Source organism: Myxine glutinosa, chromosome 1 (assembly GCF_964187855.1).
Source record: "Myxine glutinosa chromosome 1, kmMyxGlut1.1, whole genome shotgun sequence".
NCBI classification, from domain to species: Eukaryota; Metazoa; Chordata; class Myxini; order Myxiniformes; family Myxinidae; genus Myxine; species Myxine glutinosa.
This window is the reverse complement of record NC_136261.1, coordinates 348,104,772-348,118,730: the sequence shown is the minus strand read 5'-3', so window position 1 is coordinate 348,118,730 and position 13,959 is coordinate 348,104,772. Positions and strand designations below refer to the sequence as shown.

Here is a 13,959-nt window from a genome sequence, read left to right as displayed (position 1 = left end):
TCATTCAAAAAGAACTAAAAATGTCGGGACGGGCCCCGGGAAGGTTATAGGCTAGGTGGCGAGGCTGGTCGAGGCCGCCTCGGCCGGGCTGGGCCTATTTCGCAATTAAAAGCTGAGCTGAATTGTCGTAGTCAATCTTCTACGGCCGTGAGTAAAAGCTGAATTATCGTAGTTAATTCATTCAAAAAGGACCCGGGCAACGCCAGGTGCATTCTGCTAGTATATATATATATATATATATATATATATATATATATATATATATATATATATATATATATATATATATACAGTCACGTGAAAAAGTAAGTACACCCCATGTAAAGTTTTGACTTTTTCAACATATTTCAACATCCAGCTATTTGATCTTCATTTCAACAATATTGATAGATAAAGGTGATATAATATAACAAATATCATGAAACATTTACATTTTGTAGTCCATTGTATAATTTAAATAAACATAAATGCAAATTTCGCATGTAGAAAAAGTAAGTACACCCCTACATTTATCACTACTTCAAATACCTAAAATTAGAGTCAGGTGCACCAGCTCAGGTGCAAATGATTAGAACATCGTTAGAGAGGATCTTGGAGGAACCTGTCTTATTTAAACCTCAGACATTTAGTTTGGTTTGCTCTTCGTTGTTGAAGTGTGCGGCGTCACCATGCCTAGATTAAAAAAGAGCTCTCTGAGGCCTTCCGAACGAAGGGTTATAGATATCTACGAGTCTGGGAAGGGATTTAAAAAGATGTCCAAACAATTTGAAATCAATCATTCGACTGTCCGGAAGATCATCTACAAGTGGAGAAGATTCCAAACAACTGCCAACTTGTTCAGGTCAGGCTGCCCCAGCAAGTTCAACCCGACAGCAGACCACAAGATGCTGAAAGAAGTCTCCAAGAACCCTAGAATGTCATCACGGGACCTACAGGTAGATCTTGCCACTGTTGATGTCAAAGTGCACGAGTCTACCATTCGAAAGAGGCTGCACAAATTTGATCTACATGGGAGGTGTGCCAGGAGGAAACATTTGCTGTTCAGAAAGAACATCAGGGCAAGACTAAAGTTTGCCAATGAACACCTTGGGGAAGACCAGCACTTCTGGAACAATGTGCTCTGGACAGATGAGTCAAAGGTAGAGCTATTTGGCCACAGTACCAGAAGACATGTTTTTGCGAAAACCAAAGACAGCATTTGACCACAAGAACCTGATACCAACTGTAAAGCATGGTGGTGGAAATATTATGGTTTGGGGCAGCTTTGCTGCATCAGGGCCTGGGCAGCTCACCATCATAGAATCCACGATGAATTCCTCATTGTACCAGAGTGTGCTTGAGGATAATGTGAGGCCATCTGTCAGAAAGTTGAAGCTCAACCAAGGGTGGACCTTGCAACATGACAATGACCCTAAACATACCAGTAAATCCACCAACGAATGGCTGAAAAGAAAGAAATGGAGGGTTCTGGAATGGCCAAGTCAAAGGCCGGATCTAAATCCCTTCGAGATGTTGTGGGGGGATTTCAAACGAGCTGTGCATGCAAGAAACCCCTCAAACATCGCACAGCTGAAAGAATTCTGCATGGAGGAGTAGGCAAAAATTTCTTCCAGTCGATGTCAGAGACTGGTAGACAGTTATAAGAAATGCCTACTTGAGGTTGTTTCTGCCAAAGGGGGCAATACCACCTATTAGAGCCAAGGGTGTACTTACTTTTTCCACACGCGAAATTTGCATTTGTTTATTTATATTATACAATGGACTACAAAATGTAAATGTTTCATGATATTTGTTATATTATATCACCTTTATCTTTCAATATTGTTGAAATGAAGATCAAGTAGCTGTATGTTGAAATATGTTGAAAAAGTCAAAACTTTACATGGGGTGTACTTACTTTTTCACGTGACTGTGTATATATATATATATTTCATAACCCATGCACGTGAAGCAAAAAGCAGGGTTAAACAATTGGGTCACTTCTGTCTGTCTGTCCATCCACAAACATCAGTTTATTTTAGAGGCATAATGATTTCAGTTGAATGTTATATTTTGAACACGAATTGGTAAATTAACCAGTAGTTTATCAGTGATTTGGCTCTGGATTTGTTCCGATCGCACATGTGCAGGGAGGAGTGAGATATGTTTTTTTACTCTGTTTGCCTGTCTGGCTGTCAAACAAAATTGAAAATTATTCCAAACAGGAAGCTTACCGTTTTTAAGCGTGTTATAAAGGACACAAACGACAGGTACGAATAACTAATGTAACGTGTTAGATAGAGTGGTGTAAAAGGCGCTGTATCAATGTCGGTAAACCACCGGAAAAAAAAAACTACAACCTTTAAACTCGATTTAAATTGAATTATATATTTGAATACTGTAGAACACAAACACCTTTTGACACTTTCAAAGCCCTTCCGTTAGCAGTAATTGGACGAAATATTACAGCGTTTTACGTCATCGCAACCAATCAAATTTACCACTTGAAGACCCTGCCTACGTCCGAGGCTCTTAAGATTGCATGAGGTAAGGAAGGTATTCTATGAACTCTGTAGTTTTTTAAAGTTACAATTATTACAGTGCATAGTCTTGTAGGAGAGTCGACAGATATGCACAGGAGAGCCAACAGGTATCGCCTCTGAAATGTCTAGAATGAAGAACTAGGCTAGTGTCAACATGCGTAACCGAATATGTAGAACAATGGATGGAATAACAGGAAGTTGATAGAGGTATGCTAACCGCCATGGTACGTTTCAGGCGTTAACCCTTCATTGGAGCAAAAGAGGATGATGACGTGTTGGGTTTTCCAGTGTACATCAAGCAGCTACTGTGTGACTAGCCAATCGACATTTCATTGAAATCATACACGCAGGTGTTCAAAATGAAGGTATGATGTAGGCTAAAGGATGACACGGTAGGGTCTGGAGGGAGAAGGTTGTGGGATCAGAGATGCTATGAGGGAGGAGCAGAGGTTCATAGTTGGGAACACTTTGATGAATTATGCACATATGTCATTGCAGTAGGTTGAGCAGACACATGGAGCTGGAGGGAGATGAAAAGGAATAGATAGCGCGGACAGGGGCCTGGACAAAAAGGGGAAATATCTTTGGAGGTGTTGCTAAGATCTATCAATAAGAATGGAAATGAAAAATAATCAGAAAGGCAATAAGGTAGAGCGGTGGAGATGAGTGAAGCTGTGCAAACATTGATGCGAACCTTTCTGGGCGCAGGTGAGCATAAAGAGTCCACGTCCAATGGGGAAATGAGTGGGACTGTGTCAAACTGCTCAGGGTTCAGCATTTGATGTTTTGTTCCTGAGCTCGCAAGACCACCTACCCACACCATGCTGCCTGTAGACAAGGGGAAGGAAGGAGTAATGGGTGGTAGTGCAGGAAATAGATAATTGGATTATATGGAAATGGTTGAGCAAAAGTAATCGACAAAGAATTACATGTATATATACATACATATACATTATATATGCAGGATGTTCCAAAAAGACTTGGACAACTTTGGTTGTTAATATATTTAGTACCACAAATGATACAATACCCTTTGTTTTATATGATACAGAAACTGAAAGTTCTTTATTTTTAGGTCTGGTGGTTTAATGTAAAAGAAAATGGCGACTCCATACGAGAAAGCTCAGTGTGTTGAATGGATCATCCAGACGAGATCTGACATTCAAGTTCAGCGTAATTTCCGTACAAGGTATGGAAGGAATCCGCCATCAAGGACTAGTATCAGAGAGTGGTGCAAGAGTTGTAAGGAGACTGGAAGTTATCAGAAACAGAAAAGTACAGGTCGACCAAGCACAAGTGCAGCAGACGTTGAACCAGTGCGTGAATAATTTAAACAAAGTCCCACAAAATCAATCTGACACGTATCCAGAGAACTGAGATGACCAACCACCAATGTACTATCGTGTGGACGACTCTATTAAGACAGGGCATCCATGGATGGAATCGAGCTTACTTTGAGGTGTTTCCAATTCAATGGCGGATTGATACACGAGCCGGGGGATTGGGGGAGGATGCCGCGGCTTACCTGTTGGTCCGACGATGTCTTTGTCCCTGTGGAAATTAACTCAACCCAAGATGGAGGTAAAATGTACAAAAAGGAAATATTTATTATGGAGCCTGAGAACAATGGAACGCGATGATAAAACCTAAACCCCTCTAATGGAACGCTCCCACACTTCACTTCAAATACACAACACAGGAAGAATGAATCAAATAAAACGTTGTTTGTGGATGTGTCTTATCTGTCTGGATGTGTGATGGCGGTCAGGCTCCGTCCGGCTCCGATGTTGGCGCGAAGCAGGCCTCGGCGCGCCCTTGTCCAGTAGGCCTCGATAAGGCCCCCTTTGCACACTGCCAAGCCACCGAGCCCTCCAGTCACGCCCACTCCAGCGGCAAGCCTTGCTCGCACGTGAACACTTGCGAGGTCCCGTGCGCGAACACCGGGCAAGAGGATCGTCGGCGGTCCAACGTCTCTCCAACGTCCACCATAATGCAGGCAATTCGCGGTTCGCACAGGAAAAAAGGTCCAAATGGAGAGAAAGGGCAAAGGCAGAAGGGAGGTCCGGGCAGGCACAAAGCCAAAGCGAGAAGGGCCAAGGGAAGAGCTCAGCAGAGGCGTAGACAGGCAGAGGCGGAGAGAAAATGTCCGCTGCTCCAAGTCTCTTGTCCGGGCCGTTCTAACGTCATCCAGGCCTCTTACCAATTTACGAGTCCCCTCCCACCAGTCGTGCGATCCACCCACCAAACCCTTGGTGTCAATCTCTTGCGAGGTGGGCGTGGCCTCAGACTGCCTTGCACGATGTTTGCCTGGTATGGCAGCTGGTGATGTGGCTGACTGCGGCCCCATCGGCGGTGCCCCAAACTGGCTTCCTGCCTGTTCTTCCTGTAAGTCTTGTGGTGGCAGGGGAATTAATTAATGTGGTGTGCTATTGGGCCTAGCTAATGTCTATTGGATGCATTGCCATAAGGGATACAGGTACAGTATATTCACAGAGGGTTACGACGCACAATGGAATTAGCATAATCCCTATGCTAGTTAACAAGCCCCGCCCCCTCGTGGCGGGGACACATACCCAACTTATCCGACATTCGGTCTAGACAGGTCCTCTACTTATTTACATCGAGATGATTCTAGCTACCCATGACAACCAGAGCATGATACCTATACAGATCTACCTAAATCTATATATGCCTTACCCACCGACATAACAGTACACAGGATTTTGCCTAAAACACTGGAGCTTTATTCATATAAGGTGCAGATTCTGCAGGAACTGTTACGTGCTCCTCCCCAAACCCCGGTCACGGTGTACCTCCGAGCCCCGAAAGGAGTCACGGCAGAAAGATGTGCTATTATGTGTGCCAATGACCAATGGTGAAACCACACCAATCAGTTGTTACCAAAAACCAAGTATTGTATTAGTATCGCACAATAATAACAGCACAAGTACAAACCGGTGTACAATATACTTCAATTGCCCAAGAAAATACCATATAATTCCTATGATGGTACCACCAGTTTCTTAACTCGATAACTCACGGTGCTCCACGTGAGCGAAATGTAACACCCCCAAAGTCACTGTCCCGGCACCAGGCCAAAGTCGATCCATGCTCCGGTGATCACAAGAAAAAGGTCGTATTGAGACCAGAACCCAGGTCGGCTGACAGTCGACGCTGCCGAAGAGCCGCTGGGTGGGTGTCGGGCCGACGTCGGTCAGGCAAAAGTGCACCCAAAAGGCGACTGGGAATTCACACCTTCGGTTCACCAGACAATGACGCTGATATGAACAAGCAGCGGCTCCTCAAGCGGAAAACCGCGAATTCCCAATCGAAATAAACGACACACACGAAAACCAGGCTAACGGCTGGTACGCGGTGAAATGGCTGGAGCGAGGTGAAATGGCGGATGGGCCCGTAATGGAGGCGTACCTGCTCTCCAACAACGATTCACTTTTGGAATCAACCGCAAAACCCGTCATGCAGGTTTATCTGCCACAGCGATATCGACTCTGTCACAGGAATCCCTTTCCCAGGGAAACCAATATTCGCTCTTGACCAACGTTCGCCAGCATCTGCTCGATATCTCCAAGCAGATCGGCCTTTCTCTCCCGACCTCACTTGCTCCGCTTTAGCCTCCTCCTCTTCCTCTTCCGGTTTCTCTCGATCCATTTCGTTTTTCTTTTAAAACACTAGTTTTTACCTTTGAAGACAGTTATCTCCATTTCACTCAAACTATAACAATAATAGTACATGGAACTAAAAATGCTTCCAGTGGATGAAACCCACAAAGGCGGAAGTGACGAATCCGTAACACTCCCCCCCCTCCCCCCACCCCCCCCCCCTCCCCTCAAGAAAGAAAGTTTGAACATAGTGAAAACTTTCTTTTCATGCAAAAACCCTTTATAACAAACAAAAGTAAAACTCACACCCAAAAGATCAACTCACATGAGCAACAATAATTAATATTCCCCAGAAGAAAGGAACAACACTTTCAAACAACTGTTGTGGAATTTTTAATAGCCTATTAGCCTTTGAATTGATTTGACAAGACTGAAGAGAATTAAATGTCCACATTTCATCTCAGAAGACAATTAATGATTTAATGACACATAGTAATACTTGATTCCCTTTCACCAAAGGTATTTACAGAATACACTTCCATTTGAGTTACACATACACAAATAAAATGAAATCACTACGCTACATTTGACACAGATCAACACTACATTTAATACATCACAACTGAACCAAGAACTCCTCGAGGGTGCCGTGAAATGGCTTTTTTTTTATAGTCAGAGATCAAAGAGAGGGGTCAGGTAAGGTTCAAGAAAGATAACAAGCATTGCGTGAGTCTCCAATCCTCGGGTCAGCTGTTTTCTTTCTTCATCAAATGTAAACAAAGCCTCCTGCTCTTTCTGATAGCGTGCATGGAGACATCGGTTAAAGGAGAAAAACAGGGTCGGAGAAAGTTTGAATATACATCATTCTTATAAGTTCTATGTATTAAATCTTTTTAATACATATGTGTATATAGGTGTCGTATGAAAAGTCGTATCATATAAAAATATACTATATATGCAATATCAGGCTAACAAAGGACTATATCTCTCTATTCTTTAATCAAACTTACTTTGCTGCGTGGTTATAAAACGAGATAGGCATCACAGCTTGGGTTGAATGTCTGCCTCTAATGTGAGCCTATTGAATTGTTATATAGTTCATAGAATGCAGTTAACACCGATTAATATATATATTCATTAAGTTTACGTATTTTCAATGGCAAAGTCGAGGCTCAGGTAAATCTACTTTATTTACACAAATTACGTACACAAATTAATTTTCTTCTTCTACAATCCTCCATCTGATCATATAATGATCACAAATATAGAAGCCAAATTAATTGTTTGAGTCACAGGTTGACTCCATTTTGAGGAACAATCATTCAGTTTTTTAAAATTTGCTTCCACAAATAATTTATCTCCACCTACGGCATACACCATCTTGATGGAAAAGTTTGTTTGTTATTAGGCATCGTCTTGTATGTTGAATTCCTCCGTCATTGACAGTTCAGTCTTTTGCAGAGCTCTTTTCATTCAAGTGATCCTCTGCAGCAGGATGAACGCTGAAACTCTGTGCTCCTGTCATCAAGGAGTGACCCTTACAGGTCACAATCTTCTCTGTATCTTGCAATGCACAATCTGCCACATTTCAGCAGCACATAAGCCATTGCACGTTGAATCACCAATATGGTTCGTACATGGGCAAGATCACAAAACAACCCTGCACAACAGGCAGCATCACTGCGATTCTTGCAACAAGCATTAGCAGATCTCCACCAAGGCTGTCGTCCAGTTTAATCTGACCTGCCCTCTAAAGAAGAGAGTGTGAGAAGCTGCACAAATCCAGCTCAATCAGCAGAGTTGTGTGAGGTGAGGATCAAAGCTGGAGGTGCATCGATGAATGCTCCAGGATCATGATGTCCAATTGATCCATGATGCACACCATAAACAGCCAGCAGAGCCATGAAGGCCCAGTGTCCAACACGGTCCAGCAGTCCCATCCAGGACTCGTCCTCCTTTGGCAATCAGCAGAGTCATGATGTCATGTTGGAACATCAGACAGGAGCTGTAGTTTGACATGCCAATGGAAGAAAACTTTGGCAGTTGATGTGAGCTCCAAAAACAGGTGTGTTCTGAAGCAGGTGGTCGCTTTCAGCCCACATATAACAATGTGGTTCAGGCAAATGGTAGTCTTAGGTGAACCACAATTTTCAATTTTCCAAAGGAAGGTGTCTTTCCATGTTTCGGAGGTGCATGCCATTTTAATTTCATCTTGAACCAGCCAAATTTACTGACAATAATCTCCAGCAATTCTTCCAAAAGCCTCTTTTGTGATTAGCCTGTTTCGACACACTGGATCGAGCAGAAGCATTTTAAAAACATAGAATTAACACATTATAACTGACAATGTAATCAATATCCCGATTATGTCCTACCTTATAACAATTTACATTGGTTCACAAGTTCCCTAGAATATTTGAAAGATTATATTTCATGTGTAACACCTGAACAAAACATTAAATCAGGGGTGTACATGTTTTTTTAGCATAACCAAAGTACATATGAATGTATTCAATAAATCTTCAAAATGGTTTTTCTCTTTTTTCTTACAAAACAAAAAAATACCCAAAATTCTATCACCCAGAATCTCAAATCTTATGTATTTTCATCACATTTGCACAATCATGGGGTCCTCTCACCACAAGGTGAGAAGGAAATCAATCTTACTGTAACTTTTAAATACTTCGTATTCTTTCATCAACCTTACTTTCATATTTTACTTCCAACATATCTCATGTAATTCAGATGCTCAATTTTTGCAAATTTTTTTTCCCAAATCAAATCAAAAATCCAAAATTAACGATTTATGTATTTTTATCATAATTATCACAGATTTCCTTTGTATCAATTCCCAACAAAACCCGTCTGTATATGTTTCACATTACTTTCAGCACATAATTCCTTGAAATCATCATTACCTCCCTTTTTCTTTATTTTATAACAAATAAAACAAAATAATAATAATAGGCCTCAATTTTCCCATCCTTAACAATTTTCTTTCACATTATTTTCATTATCTCACATTCATTTTTACAAAATCTGTTGCCAAGATCTGTATTTTTCTCCTCTCCTTTTTATTAATATCAACCATTTTCTCTTGCCATGGAATAGTCCATTATTCATATAAATAATCATAAGAGTTCTGTAAAACATCTCCATCTTTAAAACTTAGCCAATTATTTTAAACCACATGTTTTCCCCAAAAAAATAACAAGTCACATTCTTTGTACATTGCCAACATTGTTTATCGTTTAAGTATCATCCAGAACTAAAACCATCAACTTGTAGATGCATTTATTTATATCCCATTAACCCAAGAACTCTCAATTGCTTGGTTATATTTTAGTAATGTCATATATCCATATTTCTTTTCCAAAATGTTCCTGACGTACACATTAATCCCACTAGATCTCAAGTAACCTACAATCCCAGAAATCCGTAACAGTCCAAATTTTCAAAGGACAGATAGCAGTTTTCTATATACCTATGGAACAGGTGCATGAATATGTAACAGGTGCATGCCCCCAGGGGCACTGTTTCTTTCCTTTTTTTATTCACCTTATACATATCCACACCACTTACTAAAAAATATATACTATAAAACATAATTCCGCTCTCCCTTCATTGAGGCCATGTTTTCCTTCTGGTTCAAGATTACTCATTTTATTCAATTAATTGGAGCATCCCTTTATCATTTTTTATGAATTGTGATAAACTGATCATTTGAACACAAATTGAACAAAATTAATCAAACAAAACACTTCCATTAACTCGACATTCTTTTCACAGCACAAAGTTCACTTGAACATCCTTTTCCTGGATACTCCCTCTTTATTTTTATTTATTTTTTACAAGAAAAATAACCTCGTTTTATCATCAGATTTACAATTTTCATATTTCCACTTTAACTAGTGAATACAAATGGCACCGGTATGTAGATGTTGCAAGTTATCAAAATGTATGGTGTTGGGATATATATATCATCCACTGGATCGTAATTTCAACCATGCTTCTCCACTTGTAACCCAAATATTTTCCATAAAATAATAAAATGAATTTTATGAATCTTCTCATTATTCGAAAGTTTAAAAAATGTCCCAAATCTGTATATTATTTTCAACTGTGGTTATATTAAACCATTATTTTACAAAATCCAACTTCCAATAAACTGAAAAATGATTTTGCTGGACCCATGCAAGATCCATCACAAATTTTGCAAACTTCCCAAAGACATATCTTTCATTGTCTTTAAATTGGTGAACACACACGTTTCGTACTTCCACTTTATGTCAGGAACCATTTAGAATGGTGAAAATGAATTTCATAATAGACTTACCTCAGCCTCTAAAAGTATTTCCTACAATTTTCATGACTTAGAGGTTGAAATAGCAAACCAATCCTTTTTAGGGCTAAAACTATCCTCAAATTCATTACATTTATACCCTCCTTTTCCAACCTTGTACACCTGGCATCACTATCTCTTTAGATGACGACTGTTTGCATCCTTGGGAAACGACTACATAATTCATCCCAACCAAAAGGAACTACCTCCAATGTGTACATTTCCATTCTCACTAGAATTTGGCATCTGTATACATTTTTAATAATTACTCTCATTTGCTATATGAATGAGCACTTGTGTGGGCTAAATGCAGAGAAGTATTAATTCTGTGTTATTTCTTGTGTTATTAATTCAGCAAATCTTTACCCAGAACCCACTCCCCAGTACATATCAAAATATTACCGTTCTCAGGGAGCATTATCAAATTTCCTTTCACAAGTCATCCGGCTCATCTTAGTGAGTTCTTGTCCATTATCACATCTGTCTTTGTTTACTAAACATGTAAACTTGTAACCTGTCAGCCCGTCTGCAAGAAATAACACCAGATTGAATGAGCTCTTGTGTGGGCTAAATGCAGAGAAGTATTAATTCTGTGTTATTTCTTGTGTTATTAATTCAGCAAATCTTTACCCAGAACCCACTCCCCATCCTAAGCCGGCACCCTAGCCGCTAGCCCAACACCAGGGACTAGATCCAGAAATGGTGTAATGAACACAATTTATTTACGCGCAAGCACGAAAGCAAGACGGGCCGATTTCCGATTCCGATGGGCCGACGGGCGAGACGGGCCGATTTGGAGCAAGAAAAAGAACGAGACGGGAGAAAAACGAGAGAAACGAGACGGGGAAAGCTGATTGGACAGGCGAGTGAGGAGCGATTGGAGAGGAGAGTGAGGAGTGATTGGAGGGGAGTGAGGCGCGATTGGAGAGGAGTGTGAGGCACGATTGGAGAGGAGTGTGTGGCGCGATTGGAGAGGAGTGATTGGAGGGGAGTGTGAGGTGCGATTGGAGAGGAGTGTGAGGCGCGATTGGAGAGGAGTGTGAGGCGCGATTGGAGAGGAGTGTGAGGCGCGATTGGAGAGGCGTGTGAGGGATTGGAGAGGAGAGGAGTGTGAGGGATTGGAGAGGTGAGGGATTGGAAAGGAGAGGAATGTGAGGGATTGGAGAGGAGAGGAGTGCTAGGTGGAGAGAGTAGAGTGTCAGGTGGAGACAGGAGAGTGTCAGGTGGAGAGGAGTGAGGGGTCACATATTATGTGAAATAAATAAATTGTGTTCATCACACCATTTCTGGATCTGATGACTTGTCAGTAACCATTTTGTAAAAATGAATGTGCAGCATCTAACTCAATATGTCGAAATGTCACACACATCCATGCCCGTGGGATTCCCACGGGTGACCCCGCTAGTATCAAAATATTACCGTTCTCAGGGAGCATTATCAAATTTCCTTTCACAAGTCATCCGGCTCATCTTAGTGAGTTCTTGTCCATTATCACATCTGTCTTTGTTTACTAAACTTACCATCCCACTGTGAGGCAGCTACATCGTCACTTTACATAAACCCATGCTTTATGTACATTTGTTTGCGTCGGAATTCCTTATCACCATTATATCAGGGTGGGTGTCATTCAACTGGGAACCATTTATTAGACGTAAGTATGGAATGTCATATGCCAAGTCGCAAGCCCCCATAAGAATGCCTCGTATGCAGAGATATCTGGAACCGTTATCATATTCAATTTATTTTTCCAATGACTGTACATCCAAACATCCAAACCTAGATATTTTGAGTTTCGTAACTTTTAATACCCCAAATTTTCCATTCCTTCTCTCCCTGATCCTTAGATATAGGGATGGGTTCTTTTTAGGTTCATGTTGCATAGAGCATTATTTTCCCAAACAGTGTGAACATTAAACTGCACCATTACCTCTGCCATCCAACAATTAACATTTGGTAATTACTGTTACACCAACACCTAAAATATAATTCTCTTTGTACCACCACCAATTCCAAATTTACCAGAATTAATCACCACCAAATGCATCACTACCAATTGTAGTGACGTGTAAATACCAATTTTGCCAGAATTGGGACACTACAACCATGGCGCGAACATCGCAATTTACATCTGTCTACACCATGTCACAACTCTAACCTCTGATGTCTATCGGTCTCCTTACACATTGATACTATCCACCAGATTACACCCAAATTTGTCCATAAACCTCTGAGACACACACAACCTGTCCAAAGTTTCACAGTGGGGTGGGGTGCAGATCATTTCTGAAATAACAGAGGGTTTTGTCTGAAATTCGTCTCATGAAAACCCATCCAAGAGTTCAGTGTAATAGACAGACAAACACATAGACACACAGAAGACCCCAGGGTCCCATCAAACTAGCTTGTCCCCAGATCCACAAAACGAAACATGTAACTTACTCAATGAATGCAATTGTCATCCCAATTTTCATTCCCTGTGCAAATTAAAGCACTCCGGACAATTTGCAGCCAATGTCAACAACTGAAGTTGTTTCTCTGACTCCAGGCAGTTACATACAGTTACATACATCCCTGCTTACGTCACACAAGACAACAGGTAATCCGCTATCAACAGACAGCACACCACACAGAAACCTTTGGCAATGCAACAACCGAACTCCCAAGACAACAACAAAACATCCAATCCACCTCAATGTCTCACCAAGCAGCTCATTGTGTCCCTGTCTATCTCTTTTTGCATCTACACTGTTCACAGCAAGTCCAATTCATCCTTTAAGTCACATGTACCCAGAGTATATGTAACAACCACCCAAACTTAATCCAGCTACACATACCGGTTTCCCAAAAACTCACAGAGCAGTCCAAATCCAGACCAGTCATGCATTTACATGTAAATATTAGGTATAATATCTAAAATTAAACAAACTAGGACGTGCCCGTACGTGGGTGCCCGTTCCTTGCCAAAAAAAAAAAAAAAAATGTCTTCGCCCATGCATGCATGGGCGTGCCCATGGGCCCATGGGCGTGCCCGTAAGTGCGTGATGTGACCGTACAATGAATGTATCGTCCCGACGCCGCAGCTCGGATGGCGCTGCAGTTAATCGGGCCTGTATCGGCAGAGTTATTATAAACGTGTACTACAATCGATCGTACCTTACAGCGTCTGCTCGCCACGTTCAGCATCAGTACGTCGTCACTATGACTATCCGTAAGTCCGGAAGTGACGTCCTCATTTGACTGTCCGGAAGGTCGCATATCGCAGTTACGATGAATCGCAAATTAGTTTTAATTAGTTTTAAAACATAGTTTAACGCCAACATAGTTTGCCAATGTGAAATAAATGAATACGCTCTCAAATGTGCCGTCCGAGGCAGAGTCTGTTCGGCACGTTCGGCACACGTGATAGCTCGCTGCTCTCTGATTGGTTGAATCGTTTTTTGGACATAGCTCGGTAACTACTTCTCCGATTAATATG

At 41.3% G+C, this 13,959-nt stretch overlaps 1 protein-coding gene across 1 annotated transcript in view; it reads right to left on the bottom strand.

The window, feature by feature from the left end:
• Nucleotides 1–13,959, bottom strand: part of LOC137413161 (neuronal vesicle trafficking-associated protein 2-like) — a 114,420-nt gene that overhangs the window by 49,943 nt on the left and 50,518 nt on the right. Inside the window, exon 3 of the mRNA XM_068098557.2 lies at nucleotides 3,217–3,350. Within this exon, the coding sequence (XP_067954658.2) occupies nucleotides 3,217–3,345 (129 nt within the window). The 5' untranslated portion in view covers nucleotides 3,346–3,350. The remainder of the gene's footprint in view (nucleotides 1–3,216; nucleotides 3,351–13,959) is intronic.